The sequence below is a fragment of the Lingula anatina genome, chromosome 4 (assembly GCF_051362555.1).
Source record: "Lingula anatina isolate TDL-2025a chromosome 4, LinAna3.0, whole genome shotgun sequence".
NCBI lineage: Eukaryota > Metazoa > Brachiopoda > Lingulata > Lingulida > Lingulidae > Lingula > Lingula anatina.
In genome coordinates, this window is record NC_141770.1 from 10,417,501 (window position 1) to 10,443,209 (window position 25,709).

The 25,709-nt window shown below is 35.9% G+C and overlaps 2 protein-coding genes across 12 annotated transcripts in view; one reads left to right on the forward strand and one right to left on the reverse strand.

The window, feature by feature from the left end:
• Positions 1–15,350, forward strand: part of LOC106159955 (transcriptional corepressor CBFA2T3) — a 65,697-nt gene extending 50,347 nt beyond the window's left edge. For 8 of the 11 annotated variants that reach the window (XM_087011630.1, XM_087011633.1, XM_013536420.3 and 5 more), the window contains 9 exons: positions 2,654–2,773; positions 6,705–6,922; positions 7,277–7,366; positions 7,859–8,043; positions 8,483–8,730; positions 9,049–9,119; positions 10,596–10,809; positions 11,178–11,368; positions 12,129–15,350. In XM_087011630.1, the coding sequence (XP_086867756.1) occupies positions 2,654–2,773; positions 6,705–6,922; positions 7,277–7,366; positions 7,859–8,043; positions 8,483–8,730; positions 9,049–9,119; positions 10,596–10,809; positions 11,178–11,368; positions 12,129–12,551 (1,760 nt within the window). In that variant the 3' untranslated portion in view covers positions 12,552–15,350. Of the gene's footprint in view, positions 1–1,549; positions 2,405–2,653; positions 2,774–4,165; positions 4,313–6,704; positions 6,923–7,276; positions 7,367–7,858; positions 8,044–8,482; positions 8,731–9,048; positions 9,120–10,595; positions 10,810–11,177; positions 11,417–12,128 lie in introns of those variants that run through there. The other 3 variants (XM_087011632.1, XM_087011638.1, XM_087011637.1) reach the window with 3 other exon arrangements.
• Positions 15,351–17,062: 1,712 nt separating this feature from the next.
• On the reverse strand, positions 17,063–24,462 carry LOC106159930 (carboxypeptidase B). Its single transcript, XM_087011648.1, has 11 exons — positions 24,303–24,462; positions 22,787–22,868; positions 22,098–22,237; positions 21,423–21,618; positions 20,936–21,037; positions 20,374–20,472; positions 19,922–20,020; positions 19,350–19,437; positions 17,961–18,163; positions 17,468–17,552; positions 17,063–17,373 (listed from the first exon to the last, which is right to left on the reverse strand). Exons 1-11 carry the CDS (start codon positions 24,392–24,394, stop codon positions 17,189–17,191), a joined length of 1,371 nt encoding a protein of 456 aa, XP_086867774.1. The 5' UTR covers positions 24,395–24,462; the 3' UTR covers positions 17,063–17,188.
• Between the last annotated feature and the right edge of the window lie 1,247 nt (positions 24,463–25,709).

Sequence of the window (25,709 nt, forward strand, 5' to 3'; positions counted from 1 at the left end):
CAATACTCGTCAGATGTCTAATATTTCATTACAGATTTATGAAAAATGATCTGTATTGTAGATTCATTTGACCCAAAACATGTCATAGCATTTATTGAATTTTATTTGCACAGAAATACACCATTATTAAAGTATCACATAGTAAAATTTTATTGAATAGTGAGGCATGAGATGTTTAGCTCCCCCTCAAGATAATAAATAAATAAATAAATAAATAAATAAATAAATAAATAAATTCAGAAATAGAAAAAAAAAAAGAATTTTAGCTCCCACTGTCTAGTCAGTTTATGAAGAACATTATTTTATATTCTTCTCTTGCTCACATTGATATCATCAAAAAAAAAAGGATATTTGAAATTGAATGAAATAAAATACCTACCTTCATTTTTCCACAAATTGTACCAATTCTCCTAAGAAAGATTAAGCTCACCCCTCCCCCTTCAGGTTAAAAAAACATTTTAGGACTCACTGTTGGCCCCAGTAGCATAAGTTCACAGCTTTTAAAAAGAAAGGGTACATATTTATTGTGGGATCAAGTTAAGGGACGTAAAAAGATTTGTGTACCTTTTCAGAAATGGATGTTATTTTAGCCAGTTTGATGTTGATGACAAGAATAAAAGAACTAGATGGAGAAAATGGGTACACATATTTTTGTGGTTTGAAAGCAAGAAAAGATTTCTTTCAGAAGAGATACAGAAAAGGAGTAAGTATTTATGTATATATAAATACCAGCATGTGGACTTGTATTTCAGATGAGAATGATTAAAAGGACTAATCTTTGAAAATCATTCAAAAGAGTAGCATAGGTAGTGAGCATTAACGATTCCATCTATCATCGTAAAATGCAAATTCAGGGAATGGAGAGGCTTGTTCAATTCAAAAACTCTTTTTATGATGATATCTTTTTGCTTCTGATTTTGGTTCGCAAGCCAAGAGATGGCCATTTTTTAACTGTCTCATATCTTGAATTTTAAGGTTTGCTTCAAGTGTGCACTGTAATGTGCAATTCCGGTACACTAACCAGTAGAAAAATTTTTAACGTGATAAGAGTGACTGTGTGGCTTTTGCCTAAGTGCACAGCAATGGGACAAAAGTTCTTGTGCACTAAAAACCAGTTGAAAGATTTGTTTACATGATAAGAATTAATGATTGAATGGTTCTTGCCAATGTGCAGCACAGCAATGGGACAAAAGTTACTGACCCTTTGAGACACCATTCATTGGTGCCATAGCACTTGTTTAGCTACTGAACAGAAGTATACAGTCTTTTCTGTTGCAGAATTTTGTAACACCCTGTGACAGTACCCTCATGTCTGTATTTGTCTACCAGTTAGCTGTAGCAAGCGGGATGTCAGCATTAAGAGTTCTTAAAATGAACAGATCGGTTGTTGAGTGTCAGGGCAAAATTGCTTGTAAACATAGTAGAAACCAACAGTCACAAATGCGCGCATAACCTTAACAGTCTTATTGCGGAATATTTGCTACTACCCTTGCTCTACAATCACAGCAACTTGGAAACTGACAAATTCTATGAAGGTAATATAATTTTTGCATCCACTGTACCAGAGTAGTGACAGTAGTGAATCAACCTCTTTCAGATGCGGGCTGGAGTTTTGACATGCTGAATTTTATCACCTGAGCATTGAGCAAGCTATTGAGGAAGACAGGGCTTTGGTAGTTTCTGGTCAAACAAAAAAAATAAGAATCCTCTCCAAAACCAGCTAAGATTTAGTATAGCAGAAAACATTCCAGTACAGCTTTATCAGACTTATGGATGTGAATTGCTCCATGCTCGTAATGAGGAATTTCTGATTACTTCTGGTGATATGGAGGTGACTCGACGTCTGTTAAAGGGGGTAGAAATGTACCAGCATTTTCTGCTTTAAGATGAAACAAACATATTACTAGCTAAGCGTCAACAAAAGAGAGAGAGCTTAGTTTTGCCAGGCCAGCCAGCTAGGCAACTAACATTCTGAACAGAAAATTGCTGGTGCCTCAAACTCAATTGATTTGCTTCTGATAAGCAAATTGCAGGAGAAGGAATCCAGACTTAGAAAAATAAGTGTTGGAGGACATGGTTTGAGTACAAAATAGTGAAACAAGAAAAACAAACCTCCAATACAGCTTGGAAATGATTTTCTGACAGAGCCAGAGTTGGAGAAAAGAAAGACGCAGATAAAAAAAACAATCTGAAAGAGGATACGAAGAAATTGATAGTCTGTTAAATGCTGAAGACAGGGAAACAATTCTAGGTGTGAAAGAAACTAAGGACAATAATACTGTCACAAAAGAGACTTTGATAACTTGTCTTTTAGGAAAAAAGACAAGGAAAGAGCAAAGATTGGAAATAGATATAAATGCATTCCCATGGGAAAAAAATTAAGAAATGGCAACAACTCAACCACGTAGGTTCTTGCATGAGTCTATGAATGCTGAATTTGATAGAAAACTTAATTAAAATTAATTGTGGTTTAGTGGGTCACAAATGCATGTAACAATATTTTTTTTCAGGATGAAATGATCTGTTTTGCCTGCAGATAATCACCTTGAAATTAAAGCATAAAATGTTTTGATGGATAAACAGTTTTTCATTGTCTTAAGATATTTTGTATGTGACGAGCAAAAATTGAAATGGCTTTCCTTTATCTTTTCAGATTACCGTGAATCTGACATGCCCGATTCCCCTGAGTCAAAGCCTCTAACACAACCGTCGCCTCCAGGTAATCTCATGGCCATACCACCAAGGTCACTCTCCACTGGAAGCACCATGTCTGGTAAGAACTTAACCTCGGTCTGGAAGGCAGGAATGGGGATTTTCTTCCTTTTTGAGGGTTATTTCCTTTTTTATTTGAATGAAAGTTGTAAAGAATCTATGGGAGCACCATCTCTGGGAAGAAGTGCTGTCTGAATGGCTGGGATGGCATTTTTTTCCCCTTTTTGAGTGTTACTTCCTTTTTCATTTCAATAGTGTAGTTATGATGGGAATTTTCTTCCTTTTTGAGCCTTTTTTTTTCATTATTTGAATAAAAATTAGTATGGTTGGCTGGATTTTGTTAGATATTCAAAAAAAGGGGGATGTCAGGAATGTTGTGAAGGGAAACAGGGTTTATTCCTATGTTTGCATATAGCATACAGTTTATTTATCATGTTAATTTGTCTGTATTTGATTTTTTTGTATTTGATTTGTTTGTTTGTTTAACTAAAAAATATAGTGAGAGAAAGTTATGTACTCACTAGATAAAGAAAAAAAGACCCATTTTTTTGGGAAAAAAAGTATTTTGGTCAAAAATAGATATAAAACCTTTACTCTGTGACAATTTAGGATATCAACCATAAATAAGTTTTTTTATGACATTGTATTTTCTAAACCGTGAAATAATATGCAGATAATTGTTGTAGACATAATTACAATCATGGACAAAATCCTGTTGGTTTGCCCACATCAGTTCTCAATTTCATTTTTTTCTACAATTGTGTTGGAAAAAATTTACACACATTACTACATGTGCTTTGGCTTTTGTGCACTTTCAGCAAAAGAAAAAACTCTGATAATTTGAATCTGATGGTATTTTACTACAAAATTTAGTAATAATGTTTGACATTATCCCAATTTACCAGTCTGCAAAGATGATATCAAAGTCTAGGGGATTTTTTGAAATCTGTAAAGCAATAATGTTATATGATAGGTTTGCATCGGTTTACTTAAAAATCCCATGTTGGAACATTTAAATTGCAAACACTGGAGAAAGTGAATAAAATTTAAAATTAAAGACAATATATTAGCTTTGGAATGAACAAAACGATAAAAAAAATATTGAAAGCTTATTATTGCAGTCCTAATTAAATGAAAGTGGTGACATTTATATACTCCTGTAAGGATAAAATAATGTGATAGTAAGTTTCATACTTTTTCTATCAGCTAAAGAACAAGAGAAATATATCAGTACTTTCAACAATATATTTTTATGATTAAATTTGGGGTAGTTTTTTGTCTGAGATTAAAGTTGTGAAAAAATCAAGACTGAAATATCTCTGTACAATCATAGATACATGTTCTTTAAAATTCACTCAAAAGGAGAAAAGTAATGATTCTTTTAAAAAAGAAAACAAAGAAAAAACATATTTTTCATTGTATAAGAATTGTTGTTTATCTTCCCATGGCTGGTTTTCCCACCATCTCTTGCAAGCTCTTTTCCATTCCAGCATTTCACAGTTGAATTGAAATGCTTTCAGGCCAAACTGAGAATACACATCCCTTGAGTTGACCGTTTGACTTAAATCTATAGATTTACTGAAATTCAATCAAAGCCAAGGTAAATAGACCATTTTCTAAACCTTGGGTTACAAATATCATTCATGAATTATAAAGTAAAATGCTGGTTCTTTTGAATCGAGGCCCAAGCGCAGTCGAGGGAAGAGCTGCTCGCTTCCCCTATGCGTCTTTGTAAAACTGAGTGTGAGATGAAGTGAAGCCTCCCTGCAGACGGCGGGGATAGCCAGGGAAGCGAATTTCCCTCTGTTTGGATGATATATCCTACAGTACTCATGTGTGAAAGAGAGTTAAAAAGCTAGAAAAGGTTGGATTTTGTGTGAAATATTCAAAACTGGGACAACGTCAGGGGAAGAAGAGAGTTGTGCTGTTTTTTTAAGCTTTCTCTGATCTTATCCCTGATTACAAAGTATCATATTTTCAATTTGAATTCAATTGATTATTGAGATAATGATGTAATTTATACCAGTCTTCCTTATTTGTGAACATGCTTGATGGAGCTCTAGACATTAGGTCATCCCATTTTGGTAATCATATCTTTATCCCAGTGAAAATTATCTGAGTGAATGTCATTATCATTTGAAAGTCAGGTGTCCTATTGAAATTCTCTCCAAATAATAAACTTGCATGCATCATGCTGAAAACACTTGATGAAGCAGGTAGTTTTTTTTATTTTGTCCCCTTATCTTTTGATTTGTACACCTTGAAAATTTGAACTATCAAGAGTCACGAAGATTTAAGTTGAGATTTCAATGCAGCGAGATGAAAATTTACCAAAAGCTTTCACATTAGACTGATTTCTGTGCCCATTAAGTTACCTCTGTTGCTGGGAAAAACAAAGATTTAAGTTACTATTTCAATGCAGTAAAGCAAAAATTTACCAAAAGCCTTGACACTGAACTAATTTCTGTGCCCATAAAGTTATTTCTGATGCTGGGAAAAATAATTAAAGTGCTAATGATAACTATAAAACAGTTCCACTCTTTCATCTTTAGAACAACAGCAGTAACCTTAAATTGTACTGCAGCAGCAGGTTTTGCACAGCTATAATCCAGCATGATATGATTTTTTTATGAGAAGCCCTCAGAAATATGGAGTACCAGATGTTGCAGCTAGATGAAATGTAAACTTAACTCTGTTCCACTCCAGTTTAGACAGCATATGAAGGGATCCCAAAAACTTTTTATTTTGATATTTAGAGCAGTTGTCTGATAATGGCTCTCTAATTTGTGAAATCAGCCATGTTTGGGTTTGGTTGGGTCAGGCCAAGGTCATGTCAGGTCAAGGTCCGGTCAAGGTCAGATCAGGATTCAAAGTAAACCTGTCATCCCCTGCTATGCAACTGATCTGAAGTTCCAAAGTTAAACAATCACCACTCATTGGAGGGAAGGATTTCAGAAGGGGATATTGCAGTCAATTGTCCTTTTTGAAATTAATTTGCAACCTAACTTTATGAAGTGTAAATAACCTTTCTGAATGGAGAGGAAAATTTAGAAGTAGATTGAGAGATTTTTTTTATAAATAAATATTTAAATTTTAAAGTTAAAGATGTGGAAAAGGTTTGTTTATAGAAAATTAATCATTAAATATATCATCATATGAAAATGAAAGCCCACATAAACATATGATGAAACTTACGGTATATCACACAACTGATTTTCATTTTCTAGAGGCCCTATATATTTGACATTTGGATGTAAAACATTAATGAAAGTTAAACAAATGAGCAACAGGTTACTTGTTCATGTCTTTAACATTCAATTTTCATTATCATATGATACAATGTATCAAGTTAAGTTTTTTTCTCATATTTCTTCTTATTATTGTGTATTTTATTTTTTCATTATGAGTACTCCAAAAAGGTGCATGTGTGTATGCCAGTGTGTGTTTGCATGCATGTCCCATGAATTATCAAAGGAAACAAACTGTTTTATTTAGTGTCTGTCAGCATGAGTGTTTGCTTATAAAATATAATCTTGTATTCCTTTTGTCATTTTTGAGTGCGGCAGGATGGTAAAATTTTCCATTTTGTTTTAATAGGGCATCAGATAGTGTGTCAAAAGAGAAAATCTTTAGCTTCAGTGACAGCCAGTTTTACCTTATTATTCCTGGTTAGAATTCATATTGTTCAAGTTGCTTTAGGAACCATTCCCAGACCCTATCGTACTTACTTTGGATCGATCTATCTCCAAGGGGATTCTGGCAAAATTGCAATCAACTTAAGCAGCTTAGATGTCCGTCACACCTACTGAAGCTGCTAGGGGGTAATTAGTTATCATTAAGCAGCTTCAGTAGGCGTGCCAGACATCTAAGCTGCTTAAGCTGAAACCAATTTAGTAAGACACCCCTTGGAGATGGATCGATCCTGTTAGTATGGGAACCCAGTTTAAGTTTATTTATTCTTAAAAAGCAAAATATTTTTTCCATCTTTGAAGGCATGAATGGCAGTCACTCCCCACACAGTAGCACCAATGGCCGCACGCCATCACCACCATCTATGGGAAATTCAACCTCCTCGCAGCAGCTGCCACCAGCCTGTGGCGCTCGACAACTCAGCAAACTGAAAAGATTTCTGACGACCTTGCAGCAGTTTGGCTCTGATATATCACCAGAAATCGGGGAACGTGTACGAAGCCTCGTACTGGCACTTGTTGTAAGTTATGATATAGGGGTTTCAGTTCATTCAAAGTATATGTATGATTTATGAGAGAAAACAAAAAGAACTGTAGAAATAAAAGGTATAAGTCTACTCAGAGAAATGAAATATTTAGCATTTATATGCAAAATAACTAAGGTGTATTGAAATATATTAATACATGTGTAAATCAAGATACTGTGTTTTCTAAAAAAAGTCTTTTGCGAAGAATCACCAACAAAAATGCTTGTTTGAAGTGCATCGGAGTCTCAGTTTCTTTCAATGAAATACTTCTTACAATCAAATAAAAAATATTGAATTTTATACGTAAAAAATTAATTGACTTCTCAATACAATTTTATTACATTTCAGAATAATCATCTTTCTATTGAAGAATTCCACAGCAAATTGCAGGAAGCTACCAATTTTCCTCTCAGGCCTTTTGTCATCCCATTTCTAAAGGTAACCGTGGATGCTGGTCTGAAATAAGATTTTTTTTCTGCTTTGATACACACACTTCACTTTATCCTTGCTCTCTTTAAGGTGTCATAGGTCACATGATAGCAGTTTTCAGATTTGAAACTAAGATTTGACTTTCCTGTTTTACAAATGATCTGATGCACATACTGTAAATGTAAATAAAATTGGTTCATATCAGACCCTGGGCCCAAGAAGTGACAGCAAAAGTATTATTTCTTGTGGTTTAAAACGAATACACCCAATTAAGAATTTACTTTGTTATAACCCACACACATACATACACACACACACACACACACACACACACACACACACACACACACATTTACATCTCTCATAAGGAAGTTTTCAAGAAAACATTGTTTAGATATATTGTTGGTGAAAGCAGGAGACATAATTCTCTGTATTTCTTCATATGGCAAGCAGAATATTTATCTATCCTTCACTTGTGACTTTGATGTATTCTTTATTCAGGCAAATTTGCCCCTGCTACAGCGTGAACTCCTTCACTGTGCCCGCATGGCAAAACAAACCCCGCAGCAATACCTGGCACACAACGAACACATTCTGTTCGACCCAACACACTCGCCTCTGGAGCCCCAGGACATGCTGGGACCTGAGATTAATGAGAATGGCAAACGGCGGCTGTCCCCTGATGGGTAAGGGGATTTTATGTAATTCCAATACACTGTATGTTATTCAGAGTGTATGCACAAAATTTTACCAAAAACCAACCGTAAAAGACTGGTTCAAAGCAGTACCTGTTGTTAAGTCATTAGAAGCATATATATATATATATATATATATATATATATATATATATATATATATATATATATATATATATATATACCAGTAGTTTTCTTGCAAATACATAAGGAAACTTTATTGATTTTAACAAAATTTTGTTTTATTACATTTAAGATTTGAAGATTTGATTTTGTTAAATTATAAGTTGGGTGTAAAGTTTTCTTGTAAGAAGGGAGGTCATATTCATTTAAAGAAAAATATGATTTTCTTTATATCTAAAATTTGTTGTTTTGAATTTGTTCTCCTCAAATTACTTCAGGCAATCAGATTCTCTTTTCTCATTTTCAGTTCCAAAGAAAATGGCTGCACGCCTAGTCCCGAGGGTTACCCTCCTGCCAAACATCCTAGGTCCATCAGTCCTGCCAGTAATACCAGCCGCGTCAGCCCGCAGAGCACACTCAGCATCAACACAAATGGGCCAATCCGATTGGATGATTTAAGAGAAATGAGGGAACGAGAGGAGCGTGAAAGGTTACAGCGGGAAAGGGAGCTTCAGATGAGATTACAAGATAGAGAAAGACATTTAAGTGGTTATGGTGAGTCTAACATAATTATTTCATAACCTTTTAGATGTCAGTATTTTGTCTTTTTTTGTGTATTTTTCAGGGTTGTTTTTATTTTACTTAACACATTGGTAGATTTGAATTGCCAAAGTGTGTCTTTTTATGAATGAATATTACCTTTCATAGCTTTATGTACTTGTTAATTTTTATTTTAAAAAAATGTGTGTTTTAAATAGTCACAATTTACCACACAGGTCAAATTTGGGCTTAAATTTTCTTCATTTTACTTCATTTCACTTGAACTACCCTAACTTGTTTTGTGAATTTAAATATATATTTTGTGCATTTCAGCATTTCAGAGACCAGAGGCGTACATGGATCATATAGACCGTATTGATGATGACTGGAAACACATTGATAATGTGAGCATATAATTTGACTTCATTATATGATTTTTAAAACATATGTAAAATTACGAATATAGTTATTTATTACCTAGCTTATATTTCAAAATGTGTGGCAGACTTGGTTTGTATCTCAGCTGGCCATTTAATTTTGATTTTGAACCATTGGAAAACAGTTTGTATACCATTTCCCATCAAATGATGTCATTGGGATTACTAACCATAAAAAGCCAATCTAATCCCTAAGTTGCCCAGCCCAGTGCCTAGTATAAAGTGACAAAAACAACTGCTCTGCTATACTGATACTTCCACGCGGGTAGTTTTAGAATAAAGCACCCAGTTGTGTCATATGACAAACTTAAAACCAATAAAGTTACTATTGATGTTACTATATATACAGTGTATGATGCAATATGGCTTCAGGTAAAAGCTTAAAATTTTCTACTCGACTGATTTAGGGAGTTGAAATGGAATTGAAGTTACCATCGCGCTACAATTAACACAGTAATATGAGCCACCAGTAAATATAGCTAAACCATGGGAAACGTATGTGTAATTATGCAAAACACCAGCATCTTTCTGCTGAATGATTGAATACACACTATGGAGTCTAGCATAGTATGGGGCTAGAGCCCGTATGCCAACTCATGTTTGAATTGTATAGGTAAAGCCCTGTTCACACAAACTACAACCTGGATTAGTTCTGCCCTGTATTGGTCACATTCTCACCAGTTTATTTTTTACTCAGCCATATTCTTTTTTTTTTTTCAGTCTATTTTGTGAAAAAGTACCCTTTTGTTTACAACTGAAAATGATGGAATCTGATAAAGGGACATGTTGAAATGAGTGAAGTGCTTGAAATTTTTGAGTGATTACGGTATACAAATGAATTTGCAAGTTTTGTAGACTTATGTACTACTTCCTACCTGCATTTTTTTTTTTTACTGAGAGACTGAATGGGTTTGTAATTGTATATACATCTATTCATACTGCAGGCTACATTGTAAGTTAGTTATAATATATTCAATGGTGTGATTTAATAGATGAATGGATGAATGAAGGATTGTTTTGCTGTGAGGAAGTAAAAAGCATTAATTCTATATGACAATCTCTCTTATCAAGACTACTCTTTTGAGTAATAAAAAATGGCCATTTGAAAATAGCACAATACTAAATGGGAATATGAAATATTTGTGAAGGAGTTTGCCCCACTTCTTATCGAAATAGGTGTTAATCTTAGACATAGAAATGTAGAAGTTTTAGTACTGCAGTACCATCTCTCATTTCTGAAGAGATTTTGTCCATCTTTTCATGTATCATTTTGAGGCTGTCTAATCAGTCCTTTGTATTGAGACAGAGTTGACTGCATTATATTTTAATGAGATTGATCTTTTTAGACATTCCTTGAAAAGTCTTAATATGTAGGTATGACATATTGTATTTATTTATTTATTCTTTCGTCATATTGATAAACGAACTGACTTTTTCTTTCAGATGTTGCACTGCATTGTGGGAATGGTGGACAAAACAAGACGCGCTCTTGATGTGCTGCGCGAACGCTGCCAGCGCGATCGCGAGGAACTGCACACCTGGATGCGCAGACATGCAGAGGGGGTCGACCAGGACATGAAGAAACGCACCAATGAAATGATGGCGCACACGCTGAGACAGACCGAGGACAGAGTAACGGAGGTCAAAAGGAGGGCAGGTACGAATCAGGGTAAACCGTTACTCTTCCTCAGTAATGGCTATAAGCAAATATGTAACTGTAGTTCTTTAAAAGATAAGCCATCTTATCATAGTGTATTCCAATAAATGTATGAAAAATTAAGTAAAAGAATTCCAATTGATTGATACATTTTATGGACTGATTGCATTAAATACATTCCAGCACAGTAGTATAAATGTGTTTTTAAGTTAATAGTTTTTTTGTGAAAAAAGTCTTGTTTTATTCTACAGAAAAGATACTACAAAATTGCTGCTCATATGTGAAATGAATGAGTGCCAGTTTAGTAGCAAAAATGTAATTGTTAAAACTGCAATGAAGATAAAATTAACCATGTGTCTAATTTCCAGAGGAAGCAGTGAATGAAGTCAAACGCCAAGCAGTGTCTGAGTTGCAGAAAGCTGTAGCTGCTGCTGAGGCCAAAGCTACTGATCTTGTCCGCGAGGAGCGTGCAAAGATGGAGCGTGCTGTCAAAGATGCACGGAAACAGACCCAGGAGGAAATTTTGACGATGGTGAACACTCAAGATGAATCGAGTGAGGTAGGAACACACCTCAATGACTCCAACTCAAGTGCTTAGCACTCTATAGTAAGTTGGATATAAATCCCAGCTTACTAGGTTCCCCCACCCCCTTTTCCTTTCCTCCTTTGCTCAGCAACCACTATTTTTTTTTTTTTTTTTTTTTTTTATGGCAAGACACATTTCCAAATTTTTAAAAACCTTGATGTTCTGAAGTTCAGGCATCTCTTTGCTGGTTATGTCAAGATTAGCAGTATAGCAGATCCAGGGGGCATTACACCCTACACTTTCCCTGTCTTCTCTCTACTAGGCCCTCACTGCCCCCCCCTCCTCCCCAACAAAAATAGAGAGAGAAGAAGGAATGGGATATGTGTCAGTAATGCAAAAATATATATGTGTATATCCTTCCCCTCCCCTTCTACCCACAGCAAAATCCTGGGTTTGCCTGTGCATTGACTGCCAACACCAGGACCTCTCAGATTATTTAGAACCAGGAACACTTGTATTTTGTAAAATTCATTTTAACTATTTCAAGTTTAAATTTAGTTGTTAAATGGCCTAGTCCCACACCTGGGTTTTTAGATTGGACAGTTTTAATGTACTTGTACTTCCTCGTGTCAATAAAATGGAGAGAAGGTCTGCATCTGTTAAACAATATAAAATTGTATACAAAAATCACCAGATACGAGGAATCCTTTGATATCTCTTATGATAATTTGTATGTTTGTATTTGAACATACATGTATATTTATAACATTTGTTTTCATATTTAACATTTCAGAGCTGTTGGAACTGTGGTCGGAAGGCAAGTGAGACGTGCAGTGGCTGCAACATTGCAAGGTACTGCGGCTCTTTCTGCCAACACAAAGACTGGGAAAACCACCATCATGTGTGTGGACAGGCACAAACGGCACGCGAGGCCCATGCTGCACATGCACAACATCCCAAAGCTGCAGCTGCTGCAGCCACCACAACTGCCACTACTTCTACTTCATCCTCCTCCTCCTCATCGTCAGTGGTGACACATTCACGGGGCGCAGACACAGTGGTAGCAAGCACAGAAGCAACCACCACTGCATCCACCTCTGTCACCAGTCACATCAATACAGTCACCACCTCATCAAGTCGACCAGAATCTAGGTCAAGTTTGCCAAGGTCAAGGTCAAACACACCAGAAAAACCAAAAGCGGAGGCTGCAAGATAAACAGGGGTGTTTACATTATATTTTGTTTATTATTTTGATAGAATGGTGGTGGCTGAAATATTGATTGACAGTACAAAAGATGATAAACTTGTTCACATTTCATCCTGGAGAAGGTGACATTGTGTGTGCATTTTTTAGGGTTATAGATGTTGAATGAACTTTTCAATAGATGTCAGCACGGGAGCATGCATTTTCCTTATAAATGATTGGGATTTTGAAAGCCTGCCAAGTGCTTGGAAGAGTCATCATGTTGGGCTGTCTGTCATGAAGTATGTGAACATGTAAACAGCTACCGTTTTTTTTTTTTCCTTTTTCTGTGATGAACTCCTCAGCAGTGTTATTTGTATTCATGACCACAATTGATGCCACATATTTGTTTATAGGAAGGAAAAACCAGAAAAAAACTGCCAGCTGTACATACGTGTAGTAGATTAGGACATTAGTAAAGCATACAAATGCAAAAACTGGATGAAGTGTTTTCATGCTCAGCAGGTAGAAATCCATTGATAACTGATGTGGTGTTTATGGCCTGTATTTTTCAATTTTTCAATATTACAAATTGTGTAAAGAAAAACAGGGGAAAAAAGAAACTTGGGCTATGTAGAAATGGCTGTCATCAACATTGCCTGTTCTTTCACAATCATTGGGTAAATTTTGGGGGAAAATCTTAACTGGAGGTGGATGATTTCCCAAGTCCAGACACACAAGCTCTGCATGTTTAAACTAATTACTTACAAAAATATGAACAAAATCAGACATAAATGATCATCATGGATGTTTTGTTTTTCGTACTAGTGAAATATAAGAAGTATTGAAGTTTTTATTCATTTATTTATTTATCTTTATCTTAATTTTTTCTTTAGTAATTCTAATTTGTTTATCTCAAGATCATCAAAAATTTGGAATAGATGATGTTTAATGAATATTCTCCAGGTACATAAGAATGATGCAGAACATTATAATAAGAGGGATTTGTGGAGAATAAACTTGCACTTAAAAAAGCTGAGTATATCAACTTTTAAATATCTAATCTACATACAAATGCATTGTACAAATTCATGTTTCAAACACCAAATGTCTATATGTATAAGATAGTAGGTACGTGTATATCAAAAAGAAAAAAGTATTTGGATCTCATCAGATGGTGTCGTGCATTAGGGTTAGTGTACAGTCATTGTTATTATTTCAGTATATTCTAAAATACTGAAAAAGGTGGTTTTATGAGTACAAAGATTTGTCAAAGAAGTGGAAAGGAGACTTTTCTTAATTCTTTGTTGATTTGTAATTAACTTTGGCGTGATGATTGATACAAGCTGTTATGGACTATATTTTGTGTGTGATCAAGACACAAAATGACCTCTTGCTTTAAGATAAGACTGCAGTCTTTATGTAGATATAAATTGATGTGCTTTTGGAAAAGTCACTGTTATTAATCGACTATGGAGAAATTAGAAAATAGATATATATTTTCCTGTAGTTTTGTAGCTGTCAACCGTTGCCATATTTTCTGCAAATAAAACACTGTATTTAGACTGTATATTACCAAATAAATGTGACAAAAAAGAAGAAAAATTAATTGATTTCAATTGCAGACTTGATTGTATCAGGTATCTTCATCCTTTAACAGTTAAATATTGTAAACCTCTATATGAATTAAAAGCCCAAGATCTCACGCCGCTCCATATATTGTATGTATGAAAAAGATGCTTTATTAGTACTATTATTAATATGTACACATGCAGGTATAGTGGCCATCACGAGCTTCTCACCAAACAACTTCTACTACTAACTTACATTTAGAACTGACTTTAGATTATTTAGTTTCTGTTGAGAGTTGTACCCCAGAAATACAGACCGCTTGAAAATTTGACAACTGCAATTGTTAAGCATATAACAGAATTTCAAAGTATTCAGAGTTCTCTGTCCACATATATAAGTGTGATATAATAACCAAAGGTAGTATATTAAATTAAAAGTGATATTAGTTTTGGACAAGAAGGGTTATATTAGTGCACATAGAGCTGATGTTGACAAAGGTTGGGCTCAACCAAAGGATAGGGTTACAGTGTATGGAACAGAAGCCAAGGACTTTTAACAATGTAACACTCACACATGATGGATAACCTGTTATGTATTATGTCACTCAGATATCAATATTTTCACTGATATTGCAGATTTTTTTTCATCAGGGCTTGTACATTGTATAATGTATTCCTACAGGGTAATTTTAGGACCTGGTTTCATTAGAGATCGGAGATGGCAGACAATTTGATCTTATGTCACAGGGATGCAGTGAAAAATGTTAAGAAATTTATCTACTAGTGATGTAGATTTTGGTAAATATTGTTATCTTAAGGAAAAGTTTATTTACAGAGAACATTTTATTTTAAGATCCCTCAGGTCTAAGTGAATTCCTGATTGATATTTTTTTTCTAAACATATATGTACATTATTTCTTTGTCATTTGTCTCATCTACACATGGTACATTTCTTGAAATTGACGGATACATTCATGAAATATTAATTGCTTGTCATTTGGCTTTTAATGTTTTGCAACCAGGGTACATTGCATTTTTGTAGAAAGTCAAACAACTTTCATTAATTAATCTTAGGATAAATTGTTTTTTAAAATTATAAGCAAGAAATATTTACTATATTTTTTTCCACTGCCTGTTTCATTAAAATTGTACATGTACCTTGTTTGTTGATTGTAAGTGCATTAACTGAGTTGTACAGTGAAGTATAGTTCACGTGGTCACTTTTTTTCTGCAAATAAAAGGAAATTTGGAAATGTGTAAATTTGTGTTGGGTTATTGTTATAGATTGAAATGAGCATTAACCCTAATTAGTAATACAATCATGTAGTACTATGGCCTAGTGTCAACAGCACAGTGCAAATATGAGGGCTTTCATAGACCCTAACGAGCAACAATTATGGAAAGAGGATGCATTGGTGGCTACAGAAAAATTTTGAAGATTTTTCAGCCCCCCCTCCCCTCTTTTTTAATTTAATAAACATCTAGGAATCTGTTTTCCATTCACCACTGGAGCAACATTGATAAAGCGTAAGGGAGAAGGCCTTAGGTCCAATACTACACACACACACACACACACACACAGTCCTAATTACAACACTGGCAAACAATTTACGTGCTTTAAAGAAATTAAGGAAAAGTGAGAGAATTTCTGCATCATTTGTCCAAGCAAGGAGTTTTTTTAACTCCTTGGTCCAGTCTTGAACCCACTACACGGTGAATAATCGGTCCAAGATACCATAGACAGTTGCGTTTTTCTTCTCTATCACAATCCAGTTCTGACAACTAGAATGGATAACAGTTCATCTAACGCATTGCAGGCACTGCAGGGCTTCTTTCACGTTTGATTATTGAATTTTTGCAATCATGATTGTTATTTGAAAGGTCTTAACCCAATTTTAACTCGTTTTAATAAAATATGCAAGTATAAATCAATTAGTAAATCCATTAACTAATAAACAGATTAATAAATTGACAAAATATCAAAACTGTAAAAAGAATTGATGGAATTCTTTTGTGTATGACTGCCCGCGAAATTTTATTTTTGAGTTTGTCCTTTGTTTACTTATTATTCATGCGAAGTACATTTTCCGTTCTTTCTCTTTTGTCCTTCTTTGTTCTCTCTCTCTCTCTCTCTCTCTCTCTTTCTACTAATTATAGCGTTACAGGCCACTGCACTTACATAACCGCACCGTCACATGCCTGTACCACACCCTGCACTGAACAGTTTTCATATCACAGCATACATATATATATATATATATAAGGCTTTCTCTATATTTCTTTTTGCTCACTTCACTTTCGTGCTTGGAACGGGACAGAGAAATCCAACGACACAGTGTATTATCTCACTTAGTCGGAGGAAAAGGTAAACTATTTCAACGCTACCGTAAACTTCTCCAGCTTTGGGTCTTTACAACGTTTCTATCTATCCTTTTATAACGATATTAGCACACTAAGTCGAGGACAAGGCAAACTACACTCAAGGATAAAAGAAACGCAACATTTTGCCTGAGGATTAGAAATGGATGTAGGGTTCATATAAAATTGGCGGATCTCAAAAATAAAATTATTCTGCCCACAAAAACTTCCAAAACTGAGTGCTGTGTTCCTTGAGTGTATTTCAACGCTTACATAAACTTCTCAGGCTTTGGGTCTTTGCAACGTTTTTGTCTATCCTTTTTCTTACACTTTCGTATGTACTTCGTGTAAATTTCAGTTATCAATTTTTTAGGTTATTTTTCTTGTATTTTAATTTGTTTTCAGTATTTCTATATTAGCGCTACATTTTTGTAACTGTTATTTATTTTGTTTTATTTCATTTTCTTTCAGTTTTATGTTTGAATTTGAAATAAAACAATTCAATCATTATTGGAGACTTCTTTCTTGACTGAGGGCAGCTACATTTTGACCCATTAAAACAACCAAACTGAATCAGTCTGAATAGGGAAAGAAACTTGGAAAACATCACTGCTGTTCCACGTATAACCTTGCTTTTCTTTTTATTTCCACAGCTCCTGGCCAATAAAGAAATGCAATGTAAAGACCGCTTTTTGTCGGTTACAGTTTGAACAAATTTACCATAATGTTGAAAATAACGTATTAAATTAGTTCAGAGGCGACTTTCTTCACGGCGGCATAAACCTCTTTCCCACTGGGAAGAATTTCAGAGGTCGGGATGACAAACCCATTAGAAGCATTGCCATCAGGGCGGAGCTCAAGCGTATACGCATATTTAATTCCTGCCTTTTCTTTAGCCCAGTCGTAGGATCCACCCGACGCAGCATCTGAAATTGATTTTTTTTGTTATTTATATCAGTGTATATAACAGATTTAGAGACTCTCTCTCTCTCTCTGAATATATAATATATTGTAACTTACATAGAATATCCGGTGGGGCGCCAACTGTCCAGGATTTCCCATTAATCCCTTGTACAGCTGCCTTGCCGAGATTAGCCACACGCATCTAAATTTATAAAAGACAGATTGTGATTAGCAATTAAGAAGTGTTTTTCCCATATGCTCGTGCTGGGGGGGGGGGGGGGGGGGGGATATGCTAATGGGACAACAGGATAAAGATTGGGCTCTACATTCATTTCATCATTATTTCTCCCAAAATCACATGTCACCAGACTCAAATTCACATTAAGAATCTGCATCAGATTTTAGACGCTTGAAAATGCAGAGTAAAAGTCCAGAGAATGCCCCTTAAAGTCAACGCCATCTTCAAAATATTTGATTGATGGCCTGTGCCCTTTCTAAGTTGGGTCGACCAAAAAGATAAAAGGGTCCACTACTCCCCTTCCCTCCCCCCCCCCATCCAAAAAAAATTTAAATTGTTGGCACAGAACTAAAGTCTAAAATCTAAAATTACCATTTCAGCATTGTCCGAGGGTTTTTCCGTGCCCCAACCCCATGGTGTCAGCCAAAGTTCGGAATAGGAATGGAAAGACAGATACATCTTCAACCGGTCCTTGTGCTCGTTGATGAAGTCCCTTATATTTTGGGTACATTTTTCAGAGAACGGCCCAGTACCGGGGTAAATATCGGAGCAAGGGAAAGTGCTGGTGCCAGCCTCTTAAAAAAGTAGGATTATAATGTTATATGTTGTCACGTCATGTTGAAAAATGTTTAGTAATGCCTAGCATTCTCACAATTTTATGAGAAGGTGCATATAAATTAGACTTAGTATTAGTAGGTCTATTGTGTTCTAAAGTTCGTGTTTTTATGCAAAGTCTACTGAACATTTTTACTGGATTTTAGACTCGACATTAATATGTTTTATATCAAATAATAATAATAATAATAATAATAATAATAATAATAATTATTATTATTATTATTATTATTATTATTATTATTGGTAGAAATCTTAATTGGTGTACGTGTCGCGACAAAATATGTGCGCTGCCAAAATAGGCACGAAGCATTTGTGTTATCTATACAGATAACTCGCAAATAGAATGAAACTTCGTCCAAAACTATCTTTCAAAGTGCAAATACAAATTTGAGAGATATGACAACTTGGAAGGCGTGACTTTGATGATAATTTTTTCGGTGTGGAGCCGGGTTTCATGCTTTTGATTTTTACCGCCCCATTAGTGCCATTTAAAATTTCATTTATATAATCTAAATGTGTTTAAAAATAAGATTTTGCTGGATAAACTTAAAATAGGTCGCATTAAATTTTTTGTTAATCACCACTGTGCCTATTTTGCAGACGTAGGCCTGACTATTTTGGCGTGACAGTTATAGTTATGGAATACATGTGGGATTTTATACAGAATTACCCTCTACCAGGGCGACTGATAGATTTTTTACAGATATTCACAGATATGTCTCTGATATATTTTTTACAGATATTCACAGATATGTCTCTAGATAGATAGATAGATAGATTAATGGTCATTTGGTTCTAAGTCTTAGAATTAAAATGACCATCTATTTATCTAGAGACATCTGTGAATATCTGTGAATATCTGTAAAAAATCTATCAGTCGGCCTGGTAGAGGGTAGTACAGAATAGACAGATACGCACGTACATTAGTGCAAGCTCCTTGGTGCTCAATTCACCTACATTGTTCGCACGAAGTAGATTAAAATCAATAACAAAGGACCAGGATCTCGCGCACATGTACAGTGGAGGCTTAGTTCAATTAAAAAATGTAATAGAACTCGGGATATTTCAAATCATGCCTGATTTCTGGCTTATTCACCAGACTGTGTGTGTTATTGGATGTTCTCCACTTAATATGCTTCCTACCTCCAAAGTGGGAATCCCAGTTCCTGTTTGGGTCTACTCCCCGACATCCCCAACTCTGAGGTGAACGAGTCTTTCTCCACAGACGATCCTTAAATAAATAAATAAATGAAAACAATGCATAAAAATAAAAACAGTTAGACAGAGGAAGAAAATTAATTTTAGTGTTGAATTGTGTTGAAAACAGGAGAACTCATGGTCATGACATTTTCAGAAAATTTGACATATTAGTATGTATAAGCGCAGTACTTATATATATTTGCACATAATATTTTGACGTTAAATTATCTTTAACTAGCGAACTTCAAGAACGCGACTCTAACACTCAACTGAAAAATCACACCCTCTCTACTTTATGATGAACATTGCTTGATCTAAATTTACAGTAGGCCTAACATAGAGGTTTACGCAAGATTTTAAGAAATGTATGCATGTCTTACACAAGTCCAAATATTTATATAATTATTTCAACTGACAACATGGCTACACTTGATCTAAAAAACGGGGATTGAACACCAATCAGCATCAGAAGTATTTACGTTATTATGTCCAAGACCAGATATAGTAATACCTACAGATGTATGTGAATACTCGTAACCGTCGGGATTTGCAACAGGCAGCATATACCAGGTGTACTTATTCAGCTCTGGAAGGCTGTTGTATTCCGAGAGAAACTATAAAGCAAAAGAATCAAGCATGGTTACAAGACGCTTGAAAAAATCTAAATCTTTGTGATATTTGCTTTGAACCACCTGGGGTTCGTTCCACGAAATTGGTCAAAACTTTTAAAATGCGGTCGACTTCAGTTCAATTTAAAGGTTAACCCACAGTATATAATCATGATACAGCAACGAGACACGGATTCATTTGAAATCGTTATAATCCCCCCCCCCCCCGAATAAATTTTCACCCTAAAAAATCATCATAATTTGTAAAGAACTTGAGTCGTTTGCAAAAAAAGAAAAAAAATACAATTAATAAATAAATTAATTAAAGATAAAGGAGTTCAAACACATTTGCTGCTAACTTTGTCTATGATGTACACCAGGGTCGCCGGAGCGATCCATTCTCTAGCGTGTATACCGGCATCCACCCAAATGGCTGGTTTAGTCCCGTCTTCCCCTATCTGAAAAACATAAGAAAAAATATTAATGTACACTGCCGTAAGGCAATCTTTGTGGCTTCCCAGCTCGTGAATAACTGAAGTTGTCTTTGTTCATTGTCTTTTTCGTGTATTAAGTTCATTTTTCTTTATTTTGTTTGTGTACAGGTCTAAATATATGCTACTGTTGTAAGCCTAGTGAAGATTTTTTGAGGTCTCAATTTCTCCTGTTTATCGTAAAATTCAAAGCCTCTATATCCACTGTGACAGTAATTAAAAAAGGTGACTCAAAAACGGGTTTTTGGATTGTAATTTTGTGACCGGTCTTGGTTATGGTATACCTTGGTGATAAAGGGAAACACGAGAAATCCACCAATTGCAAGAAAAATATATGTTGCTCTATATAAAGTCAAACCCTCTGCTTTTAATTTTTCTGTATGTCCATGAATCAGAAGTCACCGATGTCTTAGACTCGAAGAGCACTCACTTTCAACACTTTCATGTCTTTGCCCTCGTAAGTTTGACCGATCGTTTCAACAGTAGCTAGACCGTTACTTTCTGCAGCTACAGCGTCCAACCAGGCGTTGATCTAGGAAAAAAAGTAAATTATTCATTATTCAGAACAGCACAACAGCGCTTTAGATCAGTGTATTGATTCATGTCAACATTTGTGATTTGCGTGATAGATTTCAATCAAATGCAGCAATGTTCTGACGCGACAAGCGAACTTGTATTAGAGTTTGAAAATAAAATAGGAGCGAGTCTGTTTTATAACTCGGGCTAGTCTATGCTGTAAAAACTTTTAAACGAGACATGCAAACGCTTTTTTTCTGCAATGCGTCCTATTTAATGTATGGCTCATTGGATGTTACGCAAACCACCGAAACCAACCAACGTTTTATGTTGAAATGACAAAACTTGCTCTGCCAGTCCACTGAGTTAAATTTTGATGAAATGTTTGAAGCCCCACATACCTCTCCGTGACGTGCATACGTCCCCACAATACTATCCGTTGCCAGGTTACTGAACGTTGCCACAGCAACTTGTCCGTTTTTGCACTTGTTTTTACCCTTTCCCTTCCAGTTGCCATTGTCCAGAGACTCGCATGCCTTGCTCTTTATCTTGTCCTCGCGGGCTTTATTATTACTGGTTGTCTCAGTATCTATGAGGCTTATAAATAATAATAATAATAATAATAATAATAATAATTTTATATTGCGCTCCGCTTTTGGCTCAGCGTTGTGTAGAAAAGGAAGATTGATAACAAAAATTCTTAAATATTCAACAAAGATTAAATTATCCCTTTGACATTTCCAAGAAAATTCATGCTATATAGTAAGGTGTATTGCTCATTATGCGACTTAAAACCCTGTTCTAATCTGGTCTTGTTCTGCTACCGGTTTAATTGCAAGGACCATTATTCTACCATTTTTGAATTTTAAGCTCCATGTGCCATCAAAACTAATTTATCTTCGTACTGTAAAATTAAACAGTTAAGATTACAGCTATCACAATTGAACAGGATTTTCATGGTTTAATTCCACCGCTATCTGCAGTACTCATGTGTCTTAATACGATTGTTTAATTTGACAGCACACTTCGTGCCTATTTCATCACCATTAAATGTGATACAGCTGTATAACTCTCACCTCTGAATATCCTCCTGAATGACCTTATACGTGATCTTATTGGCCTCTATCAGCCGGATAAAGGTTCTATAGGTCTTAGGTGGGACTGCGATATCGATGTTGTGGGTGCCCGGATGGTCGCCTGGGGTCCAAAAATCTATCTGGAATTGTTATGATATTATTTAAGTATAGTATGAAAATAATAATGATAGGAAAATCAGTGTCTGGCGCAGTTTCAGGGCGCATTCCCATAGATTTTAGATCGATATATCCCCGTGGGGAGTCTCACTAGATTACTGTCAGATAATCCGGCTTAAATGTCCGTCCCGCCTACTACAAGCTGTAAGGGGGTAATTAACTTTCGTGCCCGCTCGGCTGACAGCTCCCCCAGGGAGTTAGGTCGATCTAGAGTTGGATCGATCTAATCTCTGGGAATGGGGTCTAAAGCTGTATAAATACATGACTCGCACACACACCCCCCACCCCCCCGCCCACACACACATGCCGTTATGAATGCCCTGGATACGCATTAGTGGAAAAGTTGTCTCGTCACATGAGATAAACTGATTCTATTTTATTTTATTTTTACTTTTATCGTAATGTTGAATTGTTAATTTTTTCAGTGTTTAAAAATCAGAAAAAAATCCTTTTTTTTTTCTTATCCTTATTACTGGTTTTCAATTCTTTTCTTTTTCTGGGTTTCAACTTACGCCTAATTGGACGGTGTTTTCCAGTCTCTTGAGAAAGTCAATTTGGTCCTGAGTAGTCGGGGAAAGTCGCACAAGGCGGTAGCTGAAATGCATGTAAATATAACTTATATATTAATAAAATATTTTCCCTGAATGTACAATGACGTAACCAGCTATATGTATGTGCGATACAGGACTTTTTGGATGACAGTCGACAGATCTCTTCGATCTTCTTGGTGCGCATCTGAGAATTTTGGGAATTAATTAAGTTGGTTAATCAGTGTGACTTGGACACGGAGGGGGCTTCAGAAATATCTGGCTGCCTTCTCCACTAGCACGAACATTCATACGTTAGTACTCCTATGGCCGGTTCTGATATGTAAGGCCAGTTAATAGGAGTGCCCCCTCCTACTCGATTATTTTTTCAATCTTTTCTAAAGAATCTTAATGTAGTGTTTACCTTCAAACATTTTCCGACCAACGCCATTTAATCAGGTAATATAGATTGTGCTCATATAGATTGTGATTCAAATGCTCTCATATGAGCAATAACAGTTCGTATAATATTCGAAGTAAAAATGTATTCTGTTATCCCGTTTTGATGTCGCAATGCTGTGGTAATGTCGACTTTTAAGTTTTAGTAGGTGAGAGGTGGGGAGAAAGGTAAGGCCAATTTTCGGGCGGTCTATAGGTTGTAAAAGATTACGTATGAGATAAAGACATGTGTTGTTAGATAGCATTCCCATCAAGAAGAGCCGAAGTCTAGCAAGGCCAAGACCTATATATGGCGGACCTACATGAAAGGAAGACCGCGTAATCCTTTAATGGTCTCTCAATGAATGTCAATGAATGTCATTGAGAGACCATTCAAGGATTACGCGGTCTTCCTTTCATGTAGGTCCGCCATATTTAGGTCTCGGCCTTGCTTGACTTCGGCTCTTCTCGATTTGAATGCTCTCTTAAACCGCGTGGACTTACCGCGTGACTGTCTTATCCCCTACTATCACGACTGCTGCAGATTGTCACACGCGCAAGTCGTTGCGTTCAAACACTGTTTGGGCTAATTAAAACATGTTATGCGTCCAAGCAAACTTTTCTACCGTGTTCGACTAAAACGCGCCCTCTCACTTCATCAGCCGATTGTTGTTTCTATGCGTCTGGCATTTGGTTATGAAGTCAAATGTCGCGTTTTAGTCAATTATGAGCCGGTCTGCTCCAACAACATTGAGCAACAAGCTCAGATACATTTTTCTTAGACGGTCGATCTAAAACCCCGTTATTCGTTTTTATATTATAAATGAGTTCTAAAAATGATTTATTTCCCGTTAGACAGAAATAAAATATGAAATACCTAACGCACACCCCTACCACTATTAAAAAAACGACAGATCGGTCTATTGTTATTTTTTCGATATAATTTTGTAATATAAGTAAAGGTATTTATAGACATGGTATTTATGATTTTAGAACAACCGCTGAATAACTTTTCCTAAAACAATAAGAATATATACATATATCAGTTTTAAATTATACCCACTTTTTATAACCACGGTTTTTCTCTTTCCATACTGGTTTGGACCAAGCGACTGCCACTAAGGCACACAAAAGGACAAGGGTTCCCACCCTCATTTCGTCTCCCTGGGATAAAGGTGCCGATGGAGGTTTAACTAAGGCCAAATGGCAGGCGTTATATATACATGTATATGGTGATATCGCCGTGTAGGCGGGCATATGATACAAGCCATTTACACTCTCTTAAACAGCTAGTTTAGTTTTATAGAATTCATCTATGGAGACGGATTTAAAGCACGTTGACGACTATATCCAGGCCTACCCAACTACCAGACTCGGCACCGCATGATCCTGAAATCACCAGTAGATCGGACCACACTACCCGTTTTCGAGGTGTGGGTCAGTACGCGCTTCAAAGTATCAGACCGCTCTTGCCTAGTACGCGATGTGATAGTGATGATTCTGAACGGGGTTGGAATGTAGTAACCCTAGGTTCTGGATTTCTGTATTGCCAGCTCCATCTTGATTTCACATATAACCCATATCAGCAATAAGAAAGTAAAAGCGATTCCATCACAATATTTTTAACAAGCTAACTTTTGCTGTGCCCTGACACTCAGGGTAAAAGTAGTGCATCTCATCTCAAATTTTGTTCGGGGGTATGATATACTGTGAAATGCGTAGGCCTACAGACGCGCACCTTGAAAACAGGTAGTATGGCACGGTCTACCGGTGAATTCGTGATCATTCGGTGCCGAGTTTGGTAGTTGGGCAAGTCTGATATCTAAGAGACCATTCCCACAGATTTTTGGATCGATGAATCTCCCTGGGGAGTCTCACTATATTGCGATCAAGTTAACCTGTTAGGGGGTAATTATCTTTACCCTAGCTGATTCGGTAGGCGGGACAGACATTTAAACCTCTTGAGCTGATAGCAATTTAGCGTGAACCCCCAGGGAGTTAGGTCGATCCAGATGGATCGATCTACATGTAAGTATGGGAACCCAGTCTAAGTATTCAATAACGGCTTTCACTTTACCACTCATGCAAGTCACTGTTATGTAGATTTATTTGTTAATTCAATTCTTTACTTGGTTATTTACTTCTCAATACTTAATTGCTATCTCATTCTGTTACGTATGTGAATAACCCCGCACGCGACCTCGATTTGGATACTGGTACAGATATGCTGTATATTGCTACATGTATCCAAGGAGTTGTAAAAAGTTGTACAACATCTTGATGTATCAGACCGCTGAACAGTCTATTTGTTATACTTGAATATCCCCCCCCCCCCCCCCCCCCGATTGTCTAAAACACCGTAAAACGTTATATTTATGAAACATTCCTTTAATATGATTTTGGAAAAAATGCGGGAGGGGGGGTGCATCTGAAATAATGATAATAATTTCATTGTGCACACTAACTACTA